This window comes from Esox lucius, chromosome 19 (genome assembly GCF_011004845.1).
Source record: "Esox lucius isolate fEsoLuc1 chromosome 19, fEsoLuc1.pri, whole genome shotgun sequence".
In the NCBI taxonomy this organism is placed as follows: Eukaryota; Metazoa; Chordata; class Actinopteri; order Esociformes; family Esocidae; genus Esox; species Esox lucius.
This window is the reverse complement of record NC_047587.1, coordinates 18,741,085-18,762,032: the sequence shown is the minus strand read 5'-3', so window position 1 is coordinate 18,762,032 and position 20,948 is coordinate 18,741,085. Positions and strand designations below refer to the sequence as shown.

The 20,948-nt window shown below is 40.5% G+C and overlaps 1 protein-coding gene across 3 annotated transcripts; it reads right to left on the bottom strand.

Annotated features, from left to right (window-relative positions):
• Positions 1-3,378: 3,378 nt before the first annotated feature.
• Positions 3,379-18,858, bottom strand: arntl2 (aryl hydrocarbon receptor nuclear translocator-like 2). Of its 3 annotated transcripts, none has more exons than XM_010890324.3 (17): positions 18,518-18,858; positions 14,121-14,232; positions 13,919-13,972; positions 13,772-13,813; positions 12,893-13,050; positions 12,567-12,739; positions 12,254-12,371; positions 12,012-12,161; positions 11,585-11,840; positions 11,185-11,291; positions 7,615-7,765; positions 7,434-7,501; positions 7,213-7,327; positions 6,492-6,582; positions 5,039-5,138; positions 4,816-4,932; positions 3,379-4,391 (listed from the first exon to the last, which is right to left on the bottom strand). In XM_010890324.3, exons 1-17 carry the CDS (start codon positions 18,573-18,575, stop codon positions 4,333-4,335), a joined length of 1,929 nt encoding a protein of 642 aa, XP_010888626.1. In that variant the 5' UTR covers positions 18,576-18,858; the 3' UTR covers positions 3,379-4,332. The 3 variants fall into 3 exon arrangements, with proteins under 3 accessions (XP_010888626.1, XP_010888627.1, XP_028971156.1); XM_010890325.3 differs by having other exon boundaries at positions 7,213-7,294; XM_029115323.2 differs by having other exon boundaries at positions 3,379-4,932.
• Positions 18,859-20,948: the final 2,090 nt, after the last annotated feature.

Here is a 20,948-nt window from a genome sequence, read left to right as displayed (position 1 = left end):
GTAAGTTTATTTGAACAGCGAGAGACAGAATAACAACAAAATAAATCTAGAAAAACGCATGTCAAAAATGTGATACATTGATTTGCATTTTAATAAGTGAAATAAGTATTTGATCCCCTCTCAATCAGAAAGATTTCTGGCTCCCAGGTGTCTTTTATACAGGTAACGAGCTGAGATTAGGAGCACACTCTTAAAGGGAGAACTCCTAATCTCAGCTTGTTACCTGTATAAGACACCTGTCCACAGAAGCAACCAATCAATCAGATTCCAAACTTTGGCCAAAACCAAAGAGCTGTCCAAGGATGTCAGGGACAAGATTGTAGACGTACACAAGGCTGAAATGGGCTATAAGACCATCGCCAAGCAGCTTGGTGAGAAGGGGACAACAGTTGGTGCGATTATTCACAAATGGAAGAAACACAAAAGAACTGTCAATCTCCCTCGGCATGGGGCTCCATGTAAGATCTCACCTCGTGGAGTTGAAATGATCATGAGAACAATAAGGAATCAGCCCAGAACTACACAGGAGGATGTTGTCAATGATTTCAAGGCACCTGGGACCATAGTCACCAAGAAAACAATTGGTAACACACTACGCCGTGAAGGACTGAAATCCTGCAGCGCCCGCAAGGTCCCCCTGCTCAAGAAAACACACGTACAGGCCAATGTATCTGAATGATTCAGAGAACTGGGTGAAAGTGTTGTGTTCAGATGACCAAAATCGAGCTATTTGGCATCAACTCAACTCGCCGTGTTTGGAGGAGGAGGAATGCTGCCTATGACCCCAAGAACACCATCCCCACCGTCAAACATGGAGGTGGAAACATTATATTTTGGGGGTGTTTTTCTGTTAAGGGGAGAGGACAACTTCACCTCATCAAAGGACCTTAATGACTTGGAGAAGATCTGTGAAGAGGAGTGGAACAAAATCCCCCCTGAGATGTGTGCAAACCTGGTGGCCAACTACAAGAAATGTCTCACCTATGTGATTGCCAACAAGGGTTTTAAGTCATGTTTTGCAGAGGGGTTGAATACTTATTTCACACATTAAAATGCACATCAATTTAAAACATTTTTGACTTTTTTTTCTGGATTTCTTTGTTGTTATTCGGTCTCTCACTGTTCAAATAAACTTACCATTAAAATGATACACTGCTCATTTCTGTCAGTGGGCAAACAAAAAAAAATCAGCAGGGGATCAAAAAAATCATTCCCTCACTGTTATCCCACTGCAATCACTCTAATCATCTAATATGTACATGCACACATGTAAGACTGCACTCATTCACGTGTTCCACCACTGTGAAGTAAAAGAAAACAAAGGTTTATTTATGTATATTTTTTAAAACGGCTTGGAGTGAGGCGGCTTCTTTGCCACAAACCAGACCTGTTGTAGCTACATTAATGAACCAGACCTGTTGTAGCAACAATAATGAACCAGACCTGTTGTAGTGACAATAATAATGAACATAAGTGCTTCATAATAAACCCACCAATACAACAAACAAAACAGATACAAATAAAAAGGGTTACTGTAAAGCTATGGATGACATAATTGTCACCAACCAGCCACCCGCTCCTAAAAAACTGCTCTTCTCAGACCTCACATAAGGGGCTTACTTGTGTGTGGCTAGGATAACAGGCTAACAGTGGCCAACTGGGATTCCTGTGCCACATGTAGGATAAACTTTTTGTTATTGTTGTTGATTCTTTTGTTGTTTCTTTTTTTTACAAATGATTACAAAAGCTCCATGAAATCCAGATAACTGAGCAGGAACATAAACCAAAAGAAATCTGTTACCACAGTCTGGATATAGTCTGGTACTTAAGTTGAGGTACACCAAAGATCAGAACAGTTTAAAAGTCACATAATTTGGGGCATTCAAGTACAGTACAATAATCTTGGAAGAAATGTAAAATTGAAAACAAAAGAAATGAGTTTCCACTAGCCTGTATCTATGGCACATTTTTTCACAGCTTGTTCAGTTGTTAAGAATGAGCATGGCGCCTCCATCGAAGGCTCTTTTGTGTGCCATCACTGATCGGGCCGAGATTCAGTGTGTTGAGAGTTCAGACGTGAGGGTTTTTAAGTATACAGGAAGGTATTTTGTCCATCCAGAAATGTCACAAGGCACTTCAGACACAGACAGGCAATGCAAGTCCTTGTGGGATCGGTTCCTCCTTGTACGCACCACCAGGTGTTCAAGTCTGGAGCGGAGACCGATTTCTTCATTCACTCACAAAAAGCTTCCATCCATCCCAACCTCCAATGAAACCTCTTACTGGCAGAAAATGTGAGGAGGCCATAACAGAGATTACCCTGATGAATAGGCTAAAACAGCAGTATGACACAGATTTTTTTTTGCAATTAAATAAGAAAATGTTCACAAACTCACTATTCATACACAGCAGTGGGACCACTGACTAAGCAAAGAGACCATAGATGGCAAGTGATGCTTAGACTACCAGCCTGACATGCCCTGTCCTGGAGCCACGTATGTATAGTCCGTTTCTTAGAGTTTGATGGTGAAATGGTATGGGAACAATATGAGGTGCTTGTCTATATTTGTCTTGTTCTTACTAAATAGTCCATGTCTACCTGGCTTACCAATAAGAATCATCACAATGACAGCGCAACAGAATTCTCAAATCATGCTTTGCATCATATTCAAATTTGGCCAACCGGCCTGTGGACATTTTGTTACACTGAACAAAATGATAAATGCAACACTTTTGTTTTTGCCCCCATTTATCATGTTATGAACTCAAAGATCTAAGACTTTGTCTATGGTATCACATGGCCAGCATACTCACCGGACATGTCACCCATTGAGCATGTTTGGGATGCTCTGGATCGAGGTATACGACAGCGTGTTCCAGGTCCTGCCAATATCCAGCAACTTCACACAGCCATTGAAGAGGAGTGGACCAACATTCCACAGCCCACAATCAACAACCTGATCAACTCTATGCGAAGGAGATGTGTTGCACTGTGTGAGGCAAATGGTGGTTACCAGGGGCATTGTTAGGCCTGGGCATCCGGGGCTATAGCCTGTCCTTTCTGTCCCGGACGGGGTGGGCTAAGCCCCAAATGTACTGTGATCCTAGCGACGCCTCTGGTTGTCACACCAGATACTGACTGGTTCTCTGACCCCCCCAATACAGTAAAACCGCACATTTTAGAGTGGCCTTTTATTGTGTGCAATAATCATGCTGTCTAATCAGCATCTTGATATGCCACACCAGTGAGGTGGATGGATTATCTCGGCAAAGGAGAAGTGCTCACTAACACAGATTTAGACAGATTTGTGAACAATATGAGAGAAATAGGCCTTTTGTGTACATAGAAAAGTATTAGATCTTTGAGTTCAGCTCATGATAAATGGGGGCAAAAATAAAAGTGTTGCGTTTATAATTTTGTTCAGTGTAGTTTGGTTCTGGAATGTTCATTATGCATAACAGTCTATTAATCAAAGAACCCATAACCCACGAACGAGTGTGTATGATTACAAAGAAGCACACGGTGAACAAACCATAGATGTACCTAGATGCACTAACAGAAGAGATGAAATTAGGTCAAACAAAAAATTAAAACATTAAACATTTTTTGTTTTTTAAAACAACATATTTGAATCATGATAAAAAAAAACACTTTCCAATATAACCCAACATAGCACTTAACTGTGTGATACAGTGGAGCATTAACCAACCATGGGAAATAAATACTGCTTAATGTGATAAAAAAGGGTACAAAATATTGAATAAACAGTGGAGGAATGGTTTCTGTTTTAATGCTCCCTGAGTGATACCTGATAGTTTCAGATAATTTCTTACTGTACATTTTGATCAAATGTATTTGATACAACATCTCCACCTCCAATTCCATTATAAAAACATTTTATGATGTTGTCAAGATGGCAGGTGGTTGTCGTATTTTGAACCACAACAAGTCTTCAACACCAGGTCCAAGTGATGTGTGCCAGAGAGTCGGTAATTGGCAGGTGTTTACAATATGTACATGTGAAACCATGGACACGGATGTGAAATTCTCAAGGCAGCATGTTGATAGTGGACTATCAGTGACTAAAAGTCAACGTTGACACTGTGTCCTCTCCGTCTGCTGCCATAAAGACTTTGTATTTTGTAGTACTACCACTACATTTACAATAAGAACCTATGACTAAATAATTTTCAGTGCATCACTTGCTAAATCACTCACATCTATTCAAGTGTAGATTGACCAAGAAAACAAAAAACTACAAATCCCCTAGCCACTGTTTGTTGTCTAGTGGGCATTTATGTCAGAAGGTGAAAAATTGATACACAAAATGGTTACTGAGCAAACAGGCCACACCTCCTGAAGTCCCTCGAGAGATGGGGACACCGTCGATCTGAGGAAGCAGAGACAGCTAGCAATCAAGAACAGTCTGCTTAAAGCAGAAATGGACAACCTCAAACAAAAGATGGCTGCATAAAAGGAACAGCTTTGGAGACTCTTCGCTTCCTCCTACTAGAAGTCATGAAGAGCTGGTGTCTCTTCTAGTCAAAATATATGATAAAATTCATTTTAGTATCCACCTGAAGATTATAAAGCTTATGTGATTTTTTTCAATATTATACATGTTTTAAAAAGATTGCCAAGTTGATACCAGGTGACAGTGGAAAGGACAACGGTGTGTAGGTTGAGTTTCAGAAAGCTGCAGGGAGTTTCATACATGCGGTGAAAATGTAGTTAAAGATGAGCACAGTAAATTTCAGTGAGATATTGCAAGTTTTAGAGGGACCAGCGCATCTCGTCAAAGTCCACGGCCTCACCCAGGTTGACGTCTGTGTTCAACAGACTCATGATCACTGCCATGGCTGCTTCGTCGTTGCTAAGGCCTCCTAGTCCGGATCCCATCATATTCTCCATTTCCAGCTGGGAATTCTCCCCTGAGAGTATAGTGAAAGATGGTATACGGTGGTTATACGAAAGAACAAACCAGTCTGAGGGGGCTAGACCAAGAACACATTCAAAACTAGCGAAGATAGTGTATACCCATGAGTGATTCTCCAGCAGAGAAGGCTGGTTCTTGGTGTTCCTCCTCTGAGCTGGGCTTAGCAGGGATCTCCTTGTCTGCATCCTCCCCATTTGGCACCTGGCAGAGAGATGGGGAAAAGGTTACTAAAACAGCACGCACCCATGCATGTAGGCAGACAGACAAATCTTATTGGCCCCGGTCCAGTCAGTTGAACCCTGACCCTTTGAAACTTTGATGGGAAACAGGTTCTTTAATCATATGTTTTTGGCCACAAACAGAGGTTGATGTGATGTTGAGGGGCAGGGAACCTTGTTAGGATACAGTCAAGTAACAGCAGATTATAGACCAAAATGGAACTGCCTCTGCCAGGAAGCTAAAATGTGGTCATTGTTAGATCTTCCAACAGGACAATGATCCAAAAACTTCCCTGGGATCCACAAAAAAAGAATCTGGAGGGATTCTGCATGGACGAATGGTCTCACACCCCTTGCTATATATTTTCCCACCTCATCAAACTCTACAGAAGACTCAGTTCTGTTATATTGAAAAATAAGAAATATTACTGGATAAAGAAATAGTTGATCATGTTTTGATTGTAAATTCAAACAAATAACAACTAGCTTTCTGGAGCCTTCTTGCTAATCTTTATTAAGGGTGGCATTTAATTTGGAGAGTACTGTAAATTCATGTACCAGCAGAGTAGCAGCTATCATGGAAGAACTTTGAACATCAGAGAGTTAGCTCAAAGCCATACCTAAATCAGAGGTTGCTAACTTTCTAATCTTCTTTTTATTATGCTCACTATAAAATGTGGGCAAAGCCAAACCAGAATCAACAACACCTTAGGCCTTTTTGTAGACTTGCAAGCCAGTCTCAACATTTAACCCAAAAGACTAGAGACTTGGGAGTCAAGGATTCGTTTCTAGATTTGGTTGGACACAAAAAAGCCTAGCATTACAGAACAAATGCAATATCTTTCTGTAGTGCTTTTATAGTGGCACGGTAACAATCACTTTGCAGGGATGCCAGGGGATAGGCCACCACAGCAGGTGTAGGCTGGTTGCTGCTCGTTTATTGCAGGCTTATAGCAACTCTTTAGAAAATACAGTAGATGAGTCCAGTCTACATACTTTTAGCATGTTTCATATTCAAATTGCGCTAACCTACATCTTTTTGAGCTCTTCGCTCTGCCATCTCGGGCATTCCTCCTCTACGGGAGCAGAGTTCCCAATCAGGCTAGTCAAAACTTTTTTGTCCCTGCACCCCAAAAGTTTGAAAAGCCTCACAGACTCCTTGGCCACAGCAGAAACCCTTTGAAAAGGGAGGTTTTCAGACCCTAAAACCATATCTACCTATTCTAATTTTTCCGGAAAATTATGGTTACGTTCCACTAGAGGCCATTTTTGTTTTGAACTAGTTTTTTTCTCCCAGAAAATGCACCACATGAACACACACACAGAGCTGACTCACATGGCTGCTGGACTGAATGAGTTGCCCAGGAGACTTATCCTGTGGTACAATGAAGGAGCTGACATTACCACTGGATGGGGATGAGTTGATCCTAAAAAACAGACCCAGACAGACACCTCAAACAGAGGTGACACCTCAGACCCAGACAAACACCTCAAAAATAAAATCACACACACCTCAGGGATCTGTGAGCCTTGTTACGGTTTCGTACAATACTACAGTGAACTGACCATTCCAACACATCCAGTATTGTAATAACATGATTTTTGTTGTACTAACAACTTTCACACCTGCAACCTGTGCCTTGGTTCTGGCCTACTTCCTGGCTGATTGATTAAATTAGATTCAAATGTTTTGTCATTGAACAGTACAAAGAAATGTAGTAATTGCGATTGAGCAGTGTGACAAGAAGCAGCATGGCCAGGCAGGATGTGCTTCTGACACACGTCCCAATCGTAGACTATCCAGAAGTCATTGGGTGTTGCTACATCATTACAAATTGAAAAGGACTACATTTATGGTAGAAATGGTGGTAAATAATTCCCCACATGACAGAAGAATGCTGGTTCTATAGCTGTTCCTTCACAGGCTAAACTTCTCCATCCCCAACCACAAGTTGATGTCCTCAATATTTATATAAGTTCTACTAATTGCTATGGCCTCAAATATATACAGGCTGTGTTCATTTCTATGCCTTTCTTCTTTGTGCTATCACACCCACCTGTTGTAGTCTAGCAGCTCGTTAGCGATCTGAGTCCCAATGTTTACAGGGTAGATCATGGCACTGGAAGAACTGGACAACCCTGGGATGATGGGTAGAGATTTTTTGCCATTGTCTAGATGCAGAAACATTAATCAGCATCTAGTTATGTCTATTTGGCTGTAGACAAACTTATAATAAAAATTTAACAAATTTACCAAGAGATGACAATCTCCACTAACCTTCAAAAGAGTTGGAATGACTTGGCTGTTCTGATTTGTACCCAGAAATGCTTGGTCGACAGTGAATGCTGCAGCAACAGAGATAATGTGGGCACATGAGAACTCTTTGGTTGAAATCAAAACAGTAGTAGTCAGGTTCTGGTATGATTAGTGATGTGAGGTTGGAGACTTGTCTACTTACAATATGACTTTGTTGGTTGAAACTATATATTCTACTTCTTTGGTCCAGGGATTTATAAAACTAAACCACTGACTTTGTAGAGTGACAAAAGAGCCCTGTTTCGTTTTGAATTTGTAGCAATTTGTTTCTATTTTCTCTTTACTCCGCAGCACTGCAACAAAAAGTTGAAAAAGTTAAAATTAGAAAATGTTTCTTCAACCACAAAAGTAATGGTTAGAACTTGGTTCATAATATCATAAAAGCTGTTAATGTACAGAAAGTGACATTAAAAGAGAAATATGTTTTCAAGAATTCATAGAACAAAAATAAACAGAAATACAAATACATGGGTATACCTCTAGCTGGTGTTGCCTCCTGGCATGCAAAATGTAATGTAGGTTAGCGTGTCTTGTAATGTTCGATGATTCTCTTATATAGAGAATGCATTGTTCCTTGCAGAACATCACATTATTGCTTTGCCTGTCTGATGCGTAAAGGCTTTCTTGCATCTATGACCTCGCCACTTAAGTATTAAGATCTGAACTCAGACTGTGCCATTTCATAACCCTCTTATTATTGTACAAACCAGATTCCAAAAAAGTTGGAACACCGCACAATTGTGAATAAAAACAGAATGCAATGATGTGGAAGTTTCAAATTTCTATATTTTATTCCAAATACAACATATCAAATGTTTAAACTGAGAAAATGTATCACTTTAAGGGAAAAAATGAGTTGATTTTAAAATGATGGCATCAACACATCTCAAAAAAGTTGGGACAAGGCCATGTTTCATCCCCTTTTCTTTTTATAACAGACTGCAAACGTCTGGGGACTGAGGAGACACGTTGCTCAAGTTTATGTATAGGAATGTTGTCCCATTCTTGTCTAATACAGGCTTCTAGTTGCTCAACTGTCTTAGGTCTTCTTTGTCGCACCTTTATGATGCGCCAAATGTTTTCTATGGGTGAAAGATCTGGACTGCGGGCTGGCCATTTCAGTACCCGGATCCTTCTTCTATGCAGCCATGACATTGTAATTGATGCGGTATGTGGTCTGGTATTGTCATGTTGGAAAATGCAAGGTCTTCCCTGAAAGAGATGATGTCTGGATGGGAGCATATGTTGTTCTAGAACTTGGATATACACTCACCGAAAGGATTATTAGGAACACCTGTTAAATTTCTCATTAATGCAATTATCTAATCAACCAATCACATGGCAGTGGCTTCAATGCATTTAGGGGTGTGGTCCTATTCAAGACAATCTCCTGAACTCCAAACTGAATGTCAGAATGGGAAAGAAAGGTGATTTAAGCAATTTTGAGCGTGGCATGGTTGTTGGTGCCAGACGGGCCGGTCTGAGTATTTCACAATCTGCTCCGTTACTGTGATTTTCACGCACAACCATTTCTAGGGTTTACAAAGAATGGTGTGAAAAGGGAAAAACATCCAGTATGCCGCAGTCCTGTGGGCGAAAATGCCTTGTTGATGCTAGAGGTCAGAGGAGAATGGGCCGACTGATTCAAGCTGATAGAAGAGCAACTTTGACTGAAATAACCACTCGTTACAACCGAGGTATGCAGCAAACCATTTGTGAAGCCACAACACGCACAACCTTGAGGTGGATGGGCTACAACAGCAGAAGACCCCACCGGGTACCACTCATCTCCACTACAAATAGGAAAAAGAGGCTACAATTTGCACGAGCTCACCAAAATTGGACAGTTGAAGACTGGAAGAATGTTGCCTGGTCTGATGAGTCTCGATTTCTGTTGAGACATTCAGATAGTAGAGTCAGAATTTGGCGTAAACAGAATGAGAACATGGATCCATCATGCCTTGTTACCACTGTGCAGGCTGGTGGTGGTGGTGTAATGGTGTGGGGGATGTTTGCTTGGCATACTTTAGGCCCTTTAGTGCCAATTGGGCATCGTTTAAATGCCACGGCCTACCTGAGCATTGTTTCTGACCATGTCCATCCCTTTATGACGACCATGTACCCATCCTCTGATGGCTACTTCCAGCAGGATAATGCACCTTGTCACAAAGCTCGAATCATTTCAAATTGGTTTCTTGAACATGACAATGAGTTCACTGTACTGAAATGGCCCCCACAGTCACCAGATCTCAACCAAATAGAGCATCTTTGGGTTTTGTGGTGGAACGGGAGCTTCGTGCCCTAGATGTGCATCCCACAAATCTCCATCAACTGCAAGATGCTATCCTATCAATATGGGCCAACATTTCTAAAGAATGCTTTCAGCACCTTGTTGAATCAATGCCACGTAGAATTAAGGCAGTTCTGAAGGCGAAAGGGGGTCAAACACAGTATTAGTATGGTGTTCCTAATAATCCTTTAGGTGAGTGTAACTGTCAGCATTGATGGTGCCTTTCCAGATGTGTAGGCTGCCCATGCAACATGCACTCATGCAACCCCATGCCATCAGAGATGCAGGCTTCTGAACTGAGCTCTGATAACAACTTGGGTTGTCCTTGTCCTCTTTAGTCCGGATGACATGGCGTCCCAGTTTTCCAAAATTAACTTCAAATTTGTATTTGTCTGACCACAGAACACTTTTCCACTTTGCCACAGTGCATTTTAAATTATCCTTGGCCCAGAGAAAACGCCTGCGCTTCTGGATCCTGTTTAGATACGGCTTCTTTTATGACCTATACAGTTTTAGCTGGCAACGGCGAATGGCACGGTGGATTGTGTTCACCAACAATGTTTTCTGGAAGTATTCCTGAGCCCATGTCGTGATTTCCATTACAGTATTATTCCTGTATGTGATGCAGTGCCGTCTGAGGCCCCGAAGATCACAGGCATCCAGTATGGTTTTCTGGCCTTGACCCTTATGCACAGAGATTGTTCCAGATTCTCTGAATCTTTGGATATTATGCACTGTAGATGAAGATAACTTCAAACTCTTTGCAATTTTTCCTCTGAGAAACTCCTTTCTGATATTGCTCCACTATTCTTCGCCGCAGCATTGGGGGAATTGGTGATCCTCTGCCCAATCTTGACTTCTGAGAGACACTGGAACTCTGAGAGGCTCTTTTTATACCCAATCGTGTTGCCAATTGACATAATAAGTTGCAAATTGGTCCTCCAGCTGTTCCTTATCTGTAGATTTAACTTGCTACCTGTCCCAACTTTGTTGGAATGTGTAGCTCTCATGAAATCCAAAATGAGCCAATATTTGGCATGACATTACAAAATGTCTCACTTTCAACATTCAATATGTTATCTATATTCTAATGTGAATTAAATATAGTTTGAGATTTGTAAATTATTCCATTCCTTTTTTACTCACAATTTGTACAGTGTCCCAACTTTTTTGGAATCGAGTTTGTACAAGCACCGCCAGCACTGAACAAGTAAATCTCGGTTTTAAAAATATCTAAATATACCTGACACACATTCAAAACTATAGCGCTATCAGTGGCCTAAGATTAACCATTGCAGTAGGTTTGTTAACACAGAGCCCGGATTGTTGTTTCACCCATCAAGTTAGTCAGAGGAAAAGCTTGTCGAAAGTCACAATATTAACACGTTTAGATACAAATGATCTGCACAAACAAGATTCTACCTTTTCGATGACGTTCTGCTAAATGTGGCAAGTCGTCTTGATGGAAGTATTCATAGCACGACGTCCCGAGCAGCTCCTGTGGTAAGTATCCAAGGACAGTGGTGGCTCTGTGTGAAATAGAAGTTAGTGTGAAATTGTTAGTGATCACAATGGAAAGTAAATTCACTACAAGCTGGTTAGGATGAGGTCAGTCTGACCTACGTTTGTGATCATTTAAAAGTTTTGCTGTTCTTCTCACTGACTTGTAAAGAGGCATGGCACATGCTGCCAAGGCTCTTACAGACAAGGCAGTTAAATATTGCGCAGTGTTCATTATGTGTAGTGTATGGAGAACAAGAGGACAAACTCTTCCCATCCTAACAAGACTAAGTTATAAAACAAAACAGAGAAGATCAATCACCGTTGGTCGACAAAGGTGAACTTGCCATCCATGGTGTAGCGGGTGACAAATTCAGTGGCTTTGACCTGAACCTCATTGACCCCATTGACCAGGGGGGCAGCAAGGGAGTGAATGCGCCCCACAGCCACCAAGCAGCTGAAATGGAAACTTTCCTTTTCGGTCTCACCGCCCTCCTCTCCCCCCTCCTCCCCCAACTGACTGGTCGGCCAGCTACGCATATATCCTGTGCAGTGGACAGTGCAGTACTTCTGAGACTCTACAAGAACAGAGAGACAGCGTGGGGGGGGGGGGGGGTCAGAGAGACAGCAGGTGTCAGTTGTAAAACAGATTGCTCAGATGTCTCAAAACCTTTATTTTAGGGTTAATGGTGTGTATGCATATAGCACTGACCATATACTTTAAAAGTTTAATTGGATTAGTCCTCTACCTTTTTTTTTGGAGGAGCTAGGTTGCCCCTCCCTGTCCTCCTGTTTAACACAGATCTTGTTGTACTTCATGCGGCAGAAGAAAGAGCGGCGTGCACCAGGATACAACCGAGCAGCACGAACTGGTAGGTCAGCCTGGACCGGCAAACCTGCTGTAGAGAGAAATGAGGTGTTAGAAACACACACAAACACCTTCCCTAAATCCTGTCACCCACACATACAATGGAGTCACCCACACACTTACTTTTGGCATCTATTAGTCTCTCACGGGGGTATAACTCAGACGCTGAGATCTGCTCCTTTACTTTCCCCATGTCCTTCGGGTGAATATAGTCAAAAAGACTCTGTCCAATCAGTTCGGTCTAGGAAGAAAATAACCATTTACATAAACAGGCTCCACTCTTTGATCATAACATTGTTCTAATTCAACCTCCCAAAAAGCTAAGTAAAAATTATATTAGCTTAGAAAACAGAAATATACAAAATGAAACCAATGTTAGCCCAAAAAACTGATACGGTGGTTCCAAGCTACAGTTAATTAGTTACAGCTTTCTCACCCGATTGTAATTCAGTGTCTTGGTGACGGACTCTGAGACAAATACAATTCTTCCTCGATCGCAACCCACTATGAACAGAAACCCATCGGCAGCCTTGAGAATGAGCTGTTTGAGCTCATCATCAGGGAGGAAAGACGGTTTATAATTTGCTTCAGCAAAAGAACTGGAGGAACCTGGGTAAGAAGAACAGTTTTCAAAGAAGAGAGAGGACCTGTTGCTTCTGTAAAGAAATATCAATACATCTGTGTGATATACAAAGAACTGTAACAAATAACTATACTTAACCATATCCTCATAAAAAAATAATAATATGTTCATTAGGCTACCTCTGAGGGATTTGAGATGAGTCACAGCCATCCTGAGCACAGTCAGTTTGTCAAGCTTGCGGGACATGGGATTACAGGTGGGGATCATAGCTGACAGCTCGTCGATCAGGTTGTTCATCTTGTCTCTACGTCGCTTCTCAATCTGGCTGTGAGGCTCCCTAGAACCACCAGAGAACCACAATTACTTTATATGTGGTAAACCTATTGACTTCACTACTTCCTGATCTGCCTTAAAGGGATAGCGTTCCTAATTGCTCATTGCTTAAAATCGGGAGCCCTATTTTTTTTTACTGCAATAATAATACAATGATTGGAGCATTTTATGTGGAAATAGTGCTGTGATTGGTCAAATTGGTCCACTTGGTCCAACTTCTTACATAATATGCAGGGAATTGTTGATTCTTCCTGGAGACACTGAAATACAAACATTAAGCTATATTGTATGTTGAATTATTGTATTTAATAATAATATAAATGTTCAGGCAAATATATTTCGTATTACATGTCATTGAAAAGGGCAGATTGTAAATGCAGACTAAGGATTTTAAGAACCTATAAGGATTCTGTATGGAGGAATGTTCCAGGTGCACTTCAGTCACTTGATCATCCATGCGAAATCTTATTCTATCTGAAAAGTACTAAATTGCCAAGACATGGTTTGGTTTGCAAGACATAATAGGAGTCATATAAAATAATATATATTTGGAGAGGGGGTAGTTCAGGATTTGTATTTTCTATTTTAAACAATATACTACTTTTTTGCTCATCTTGATCAAAGTGGCAAATCATTTTTGAAAGTCATTGTTTTCTAATCTTATACAACGTATAATAACAAAACTTCTGAAGCAAGTCATTTTGTGGTTAACAAATACAAGATACCTGAAGCACTTGATTTTAGCCTGAGAGTCCTCCCCTTCAGACCTGCAATAGAATACAAAAAGTAGATCAAAGGCAAATGACGTAGTGTCTGGTGAATAAATATTGGGTTGAATAGAGCGCTTAGTAATCACAGGTTTTAAATGGTACCTGTCATCATCGTCCTCCATATCTGCATCCAGATTGGAGGCTGATTTGGTGTCCCTGGGAACAAAGGGCTTGTTTATTTATTAAAATGTGATCAGAAGCACGCTGCATCCAAGCGCATATGACACACACACACACACACCTCTGGTAATCTTGTTAGGAACTAATGTGATAGTGGCCCACATATCTTATAAAACACACTTACATGTCCATACTTCCCTTACGTTTCCTGGGCAGCTCCATGCCAGAGGTCATGCCAGCGGCTGAGCAGGGGGTCATCAAGCTGGGCATTTGGTTTTCCTCCACCAGCACATCCCCTACAAACAAACCATTACACATACAGAAAAGGTTTGTGTCTGCAAAAACATTCCTTATGACAGATCAAAACTGTGTTAGTTATCGTGTATCATCCAGGCTGGGACAAGACAATCCTAGCATAACAATGTTTTGCTTTATAATTTTATCAGTTTTCTCCACTTTTGGGTCAATTTTATTTAGTGAATTCAAAAATCAAATGCTAATTAAATGATAATTTTTTATATTGTTTAATTTAATGGACTGCAATTTTTACGGAGTTGAGAACAGCATTGCGCTTTATCTGCAAAAACATCTTAGATAAGCAGATATGGATAAGGAGACCAATAAAATGTATTTGCTTTTTTCCTCAAAATATTCTCCAATGCTACTGGCTGTAGTCAATAGTGGCCCTGGCCATCTGAAGCTGGGACATGTTAATATGGGCCCACCATTGGAAATTATTTTTAATATAAGTTCCTTCCTCAATTCACATACTACCCATATAATATAGTAGGTCTAATTACAATTAGTATGTCCCAAACATGCATTGGAATTACAACGCTCAAAGAAATTAAGGGAACACTGAAATCACACATCGGGTCTCGATGAACAAAACAGGAAGACCAAAATCTTTACTGTACATTGTGTAATTCTTTGAGAACAAAATGATGTAACAACAGTCAATGGAAACCAAAATCGCCACCCAATTGAGAGCTGGTTTCAAAAAGCCAGTGATTTCAAAGTAAACAATTGAAATCACAGGCTGTTCCAACTTCTGTGAATTTAATCACGGCAACTCATAATGTGATTCAGTAGTGTGTATGGCCCCCACGTGCCTGCATGCACTCCCAACAAAGTCTGGGCATGCTCCTGATGAGACGGCGGATGGTGTCCAGGGGGATCTCCTCCCAGACCTGGATTAGGCCATCAGTGAGCTACTGGACAGTCTGTGGCACTACATGGGGGCGCCAGATGAACCAATACATAACATCCCAGAGGTTCTCAAATGGAATCAAGTCTGGGGAACCGGATGGCCAGTCAATGGCATCAATGCCTTCATCAATCAAGAACTGCCTACACACTCTGGCCACATGAGGCTGGGCATTGTCCTGCACCAGGAGGAACCCAGGGCCCACTGCACCAGCGTAAGGTCTAGCGATGGGTCTGAGTTTTCCATCCCGGGAACTAACAGCAATCAGGGTACTGTTGCCTAGCAAATGAATGGGCAGTGCAAACCTCGAAGAATATGCCATCCCAGACCATCACTGACCCACCGCCAAACCGGTCATGCTGGATGATGTTGCAGGCAGTATAATGTTCACCACAGTGTCTCCAGACTCTTTCACGTTTATCACATGTGCTCACTGTGAATCTCCTCTTATTCTGGTGTTCTCTGGCGAATGCCAATTAAGCTGCACAGAGCTGGGCTGTGAGCACAGGTCCCATTAGAGGACATCGGGCCTTCATGCCACCCTCATGGAGTCTGTTTCTGACAGTTTGGTCAGAAATATGCACACTGATAGCCTGTTGGAGGTTATTTTATAGGGCTCCGGCAGGGCTCCTCCTGTTCCTCCTCGCACAAAGGAGCAGATACCGGTCCTGCTGCTGGGTTGATGCCCTTCTACGGCCCTGTCCAGCTCTCCTTGCACAAACATACAAAGCATGTTGTAATAGTATGCAAATTGATACGCAGCCATGGTTTGGACATGTGTAGTTAGTCCCTTCCTGTTTCCAAATACTATTTACTTGGTAAATATTTACCAAATAAAATAACTCCCACTATTAACTACTATTATCAGTTAGATTACAGTTAACCCAGTTGAAAAATTCAGTATTGGGACTACTGTCTGAAATATTTGTGGTGTTTCTAAAGTTGTGGACATCCATTACACTTGAGTCAGTGTATAAAAGTAAAATTCGCGCCATGAGAATTGAATTAGACTATACTTGATAACATTTAACCACAAATATTTGTCAACTAAAATATTTGTACATTATTATAACGAATGTGCTACGTGGACAGATACATTGTGCCGCCCCTCATTCATAGCATGCTTTGCGTTTGAGATATTCTAACGTTATGGAGTCATCTAAGGGTTATTTGGAATTGGTGATTATTGTTGTATGTTGTCTGTCGGTTCTGTTCATGTTATGTGTTGTTTTAGAATAGATTTACATTAATGAGTTCGTGAACAGCCATGCGGGAGAGTGTTTTGTTAAATCGCGATTACTTTTGGCTTAAGTTTGAAATGTGTTTTCTGCGCAATAAAGAGGTGCGAGACTAAAATCCTTCACCACAATATATTTCAATATTTAAAATATAGCCATAGTCCTATACAATGTTTCAGTTCTGTAATTACACGAAACGTTTTGAGTCTTTAAGGGGTAAACGCGACAACATTGCATAAAAGTGCCCTAGCAACATTATTCAGGGTATCTGCAGGTTTCAGCAAGTGAAATTCAAGATTTGAAGATTTTTTTTAATGCCAATTCGAATTCAATTTAAGACCAATTTCACAACACCCAACACAAAAAATAGTTATCAAAATGTTTTTGTTTCTCATACGCCATATGGGATTCCACATATGTAATTCCCATAGTGCCAAATTTAAAAAGACTTCTTGCAAAAAACTATTTTCTTCACCGACAAAGCAAAATTGCTGTTGTCCAACAACTTTTGTTAGAATTTGCAATTTCCCATGGTACCTGCGGGAAGGTTAACAGCTAATCTCTACCATGTAGCTAGCTGAATTATCTAGCTTGGTAGCTATCTACCACATGAACAACGGTGTTGGGAGATAAGTAACCGCCAACCGCCACGAGAGTCTTGCTATCAACCATAGACTGTAAAAATAAGCTATCAACTAACATTCTGTCTGAAATCGTGGTTCCTCTCTGCGAACGACCAGTGCTAAAATGCGTTCAGAAACCACACATTATTTTATGCATCACCTCTTCACAATGCTAAGATAAGTTAATACATAATTTTCAAGACCTTTAAAAAGCCGAAATGAGACAATGTTATACTTGTCAAGGCATTTTATTTAGATCAATTAATTTAAGACTTTTTAAGACCTGCGGACACCCAGATATTTGAAAGACGTTTTTTAAACGTCTTTTCAACCAACACAACGCGTTTAAAATGTTTTCAACGTCTTGTGTTCATGGGTTGCTTTCTGACCTAGATATTGTGTAACTGTCTTACTTCTGCCCTGGGTCTACCCATAACACAAGTTCTATATGAAACCGTCGAACACAGTTAATGGTTCATAGGCCAATGCCGATGACAGGAACGAAATAAATAAATTGTAGCCTACATACTAATTGTCCATACAATGTCAACACATTTCAAATAGACAGCAGTCCATGCTAAACAATGTAACAATGCCACGATATTAATATAATTATTTAGCGCTTACCAAATAGCCTATGCCATTTAGACTAAACCACTTTATAGGCTAAATGGGGAACCCGGCATACAGCGACAGAAAATGTACTTTTTCTCCAATAACATTAATAGTTTAGGCTATTGCTACAACCGTAACTAAAATAGCTTTATTTTTAGTTAAGTAACTAAAATAACGAATCGGTGGCCATGCTTAAAATGTTTAAAAAAAGAACTAACACAAAATGCAATCCATGTTAGAAAATTGTGGAAATCAAAATAGAAATGATCCATGGACTATGGCGGATATGATCTGTTAAATGAATGCATAGAAGTTCGATGAACAAACATTGTTATTTCTATACATAGCCTATGCAGGCCCACAACAAAAATGAAATGTAGAACAACTTTCAACCTATGAATCACATGCATTTCCATCCATAATGTATAGGCTATATCTATAGAAAAATACGAAATAATAATACATTTGATTAATTTATTTTCAATTGTAGTTATAACAACTAACGTCATTTTTTTCGTCTAACGCTGACAATAGAGGCCTATTGCATATGGAATTACATATAGCCCGATCCACGAAAAGCATTATGCTAAGCTAAGCGCGAAAATCCTTTTTATTAGACGTTACTGTCTTCCTAGAGTTGCCGACAGTTTAAAAAACCCTCGGTGGAGATACCTAGTCGTTACCTAGAAGACGAATTTTTCTAAAGTGTCAACGGGAATACCATAGATTACATTTGCTCTACTGATCTACTGACCTAGTTTTGTATAGCGCAGAGAGCTGTAGCAAATGACTGAGAGGGTTGCTTAGCTCCCATACACCTTCGTGGCTGTTGTGGCACAGGCTCAAAAAAACAACCAAAATCAAGCCGACCTCTTGGCTTGGCAGTACGGTTATTTACCTGCCTGTTCCACCGTCGCTCTGTCACCGCCGCCAGCCGCAGCATACCCTGACGACATGGCTGGAGCCGGTACGCCGGGGCCCAGGAATCCAGTGCATGTGTAGCCTATTTTAAGGTGGTAGTAGCCTATCGTGTGTTAAGAGACTTCGGGGGAGGGGGCACAGAATCAGAGCGTGTTAACAGATTATTTCTTCCAATGCTGTCTAGAGGGACGGGAGAGTGGACACACAGGCTATACGAGGAAAGTACATTGTGTAATCGGGTCTCAACGTTCAAACGCGTTAAAACGCGGAAGAGACGCACTGCCAGGCACAGCCTCCTCCACTGTACCCACCGGCATCACGGAGAAATATGCTGGCATCATAGCACTCTTATTAGTGACAGATTAGTAACGGAAAGAGCCGTCCCATTTGTTTTTATCCAGTCTGGATATGTCCAGAGTTTCCAGTGCAGTCTCCGCGAACCCATTGGCACATTAACGTGATATGGGTGACAGAGTTCTTGGGAGGATATTCATTTATTTTCCTAGTGTCCTTACTCTTAAACTGATTTTCAAACGCCAATTGGGTGAGAAATCCAGAGAACCCACCCTTGTGAGTTTCTACTCCAATGGGTTTTGTCATGGAGACAGAATCAGCCAGGAGAGAGAATTCAAACGGTGTGAATTCACTATATATATATAAACGTTTTGGATCGAGTGGCCCGTGGTGGCGGTGAGGTTATGGTATGGGCAGGCGTGTGTTATGGACAAGGAACACAGGTGCATTTTATTGAGGGCATTTTGAATGCACAGAGATACCATGACGAGATCCTGAGGCCCATTGTTGTGCCATTAATCCATGACCATCACCTCATGTTGCAGCATGATAATGCATGGCCCCATGTGGCAAGGATCTGTACACAATTCCTGGAAGCTGAAAACAATACAGTGAAACTGCACATTTTAGAGTGGCCTTTTATTGTGACCAGCCTAAGGCACACCTGTGCAATAATCATGCTGTCTAATCAGCATCTTGATATGCCACACCTGTGAGGTGGATGGATTATCTCAGCAAAGGAGATAGTGCTCGCTAACACACATTTAGACAGATTTGTGAACAATATTTGAAAGAAATAGGCCTTTTATGTACACAGAGAAAGTCTTAGATCTTTGAGATCAGCTCATGATAAATGGAAGCAAAAACAAAAGTTTTGCCTTTATAATTTTGTTCAGTGTATATATACATACTAAAGCAGGCCCAGTCCTGGTCCTCTTTCTAACCACTAGATGGTAGGCAAGGCTTTTTCTGTAAATTTATAAAAATTCAGGGGTAAAGTTAAAGTACACTGTTATTCCCGATTAGTAACAGTTGTCAAAATGTAAAAAATACAGTTTCAATAAATGTAACAGCTGCATAAATGCATAAAATAAAATTATTGTATTGTATTGTATTTCTAAATATATATACCATTGCAGACTAAAAGACATTAAGTCAGTGGAATCCAGGCATCCTGGTGAGACTTTAAACATTAAATTGAATGTCAAATATCTGATTTGTTCTTCTTTGAAATTATATGCCTTTACACCAGTGTCAACCCCATATGGTCAGTTTCTAATTGTTATACATACAGCACTGTGCAAAAGTCTTAGGCCACATGACAACATTGTTTAAAACGACAGTATTTATCTGGGCAATAACTGTGTATTTGCTCAAGTGTGTATTTGATCACTAATTTGCATATACTGTACATATGGGTGTAATAATAAAAATGCAGTTTGTAACTGCACTCCTTCAAAATACTGACCCAACTTTCACCTGAAACTCATGCAGTTAATTTTTATTAACTGTGGAAGGGGTAACCCAAAACGAGGCATCTCGCTGGCAATTGTTCTTTTTTAGTGACTTATTTTGTGGTTGGAGAGTTTACATTATTTTCTAACAAATGTCAAGTGTTTTCTCTCCCAAGGGATAGAGCACTTTCTAATTACAGCGCTTTCTATTGTCTACTTTTGTGTAGTTGTTCTGTCATTGTTACTGACATTGTATTTAATCCCCACTGCTAAATCATCTTCGGACACACACACGGGGCAAACCTTATTTCTAACTAGATTCCCCCTTCCCTAGATTTTGTTCGCTACATTTTCCCAATAGTTGTGTGTAGGAGAAAATATGCCTGTCATAAATACATGTATATATATATATATATATATATATATATATATATATATATATATATATATATATATTCTAAAATAAATGAGTGTCCAATAGTTTTGACACTTTTGTTAAAGAGCCAAATTATGACAACAACAGGAGCATTGGAGCCTCACCACACACATTGTCTCCCAACAGATTATTTAAGGTGACGCACTGAAAGTCCTCATTTAGATGTAAAGAGTTGTTGCATTATTTAATATGGAACAGTGGTCTGTGTTTTATATGCAACCCCA

Excerpts from the sequence above, each read along its gene's own strand:
- arntl2 (XM_010890324.3), bottom strand. The coding sequence starts at position 18,575 with ATGTCGTCAGGGTATGCTGCGGCTGGCGGCGGTGACAGAGCGACGGTG. Across the intron at positions 4,933-5,038 it reads TGCTGGAGAATCACTCATGG|GGGAGAATTCCCAGCTGGAA; the intron begins GTATACACTATC and ends CTATACTCTCAG. Across the intron at positions 4,392-4,815 it reads GAACACAGACGTCAACCTGG|ATCGACGGTGTCCCCATCTC; the intron begins GTGAGGCCGTGG and ends CTGCTTCCTCAG.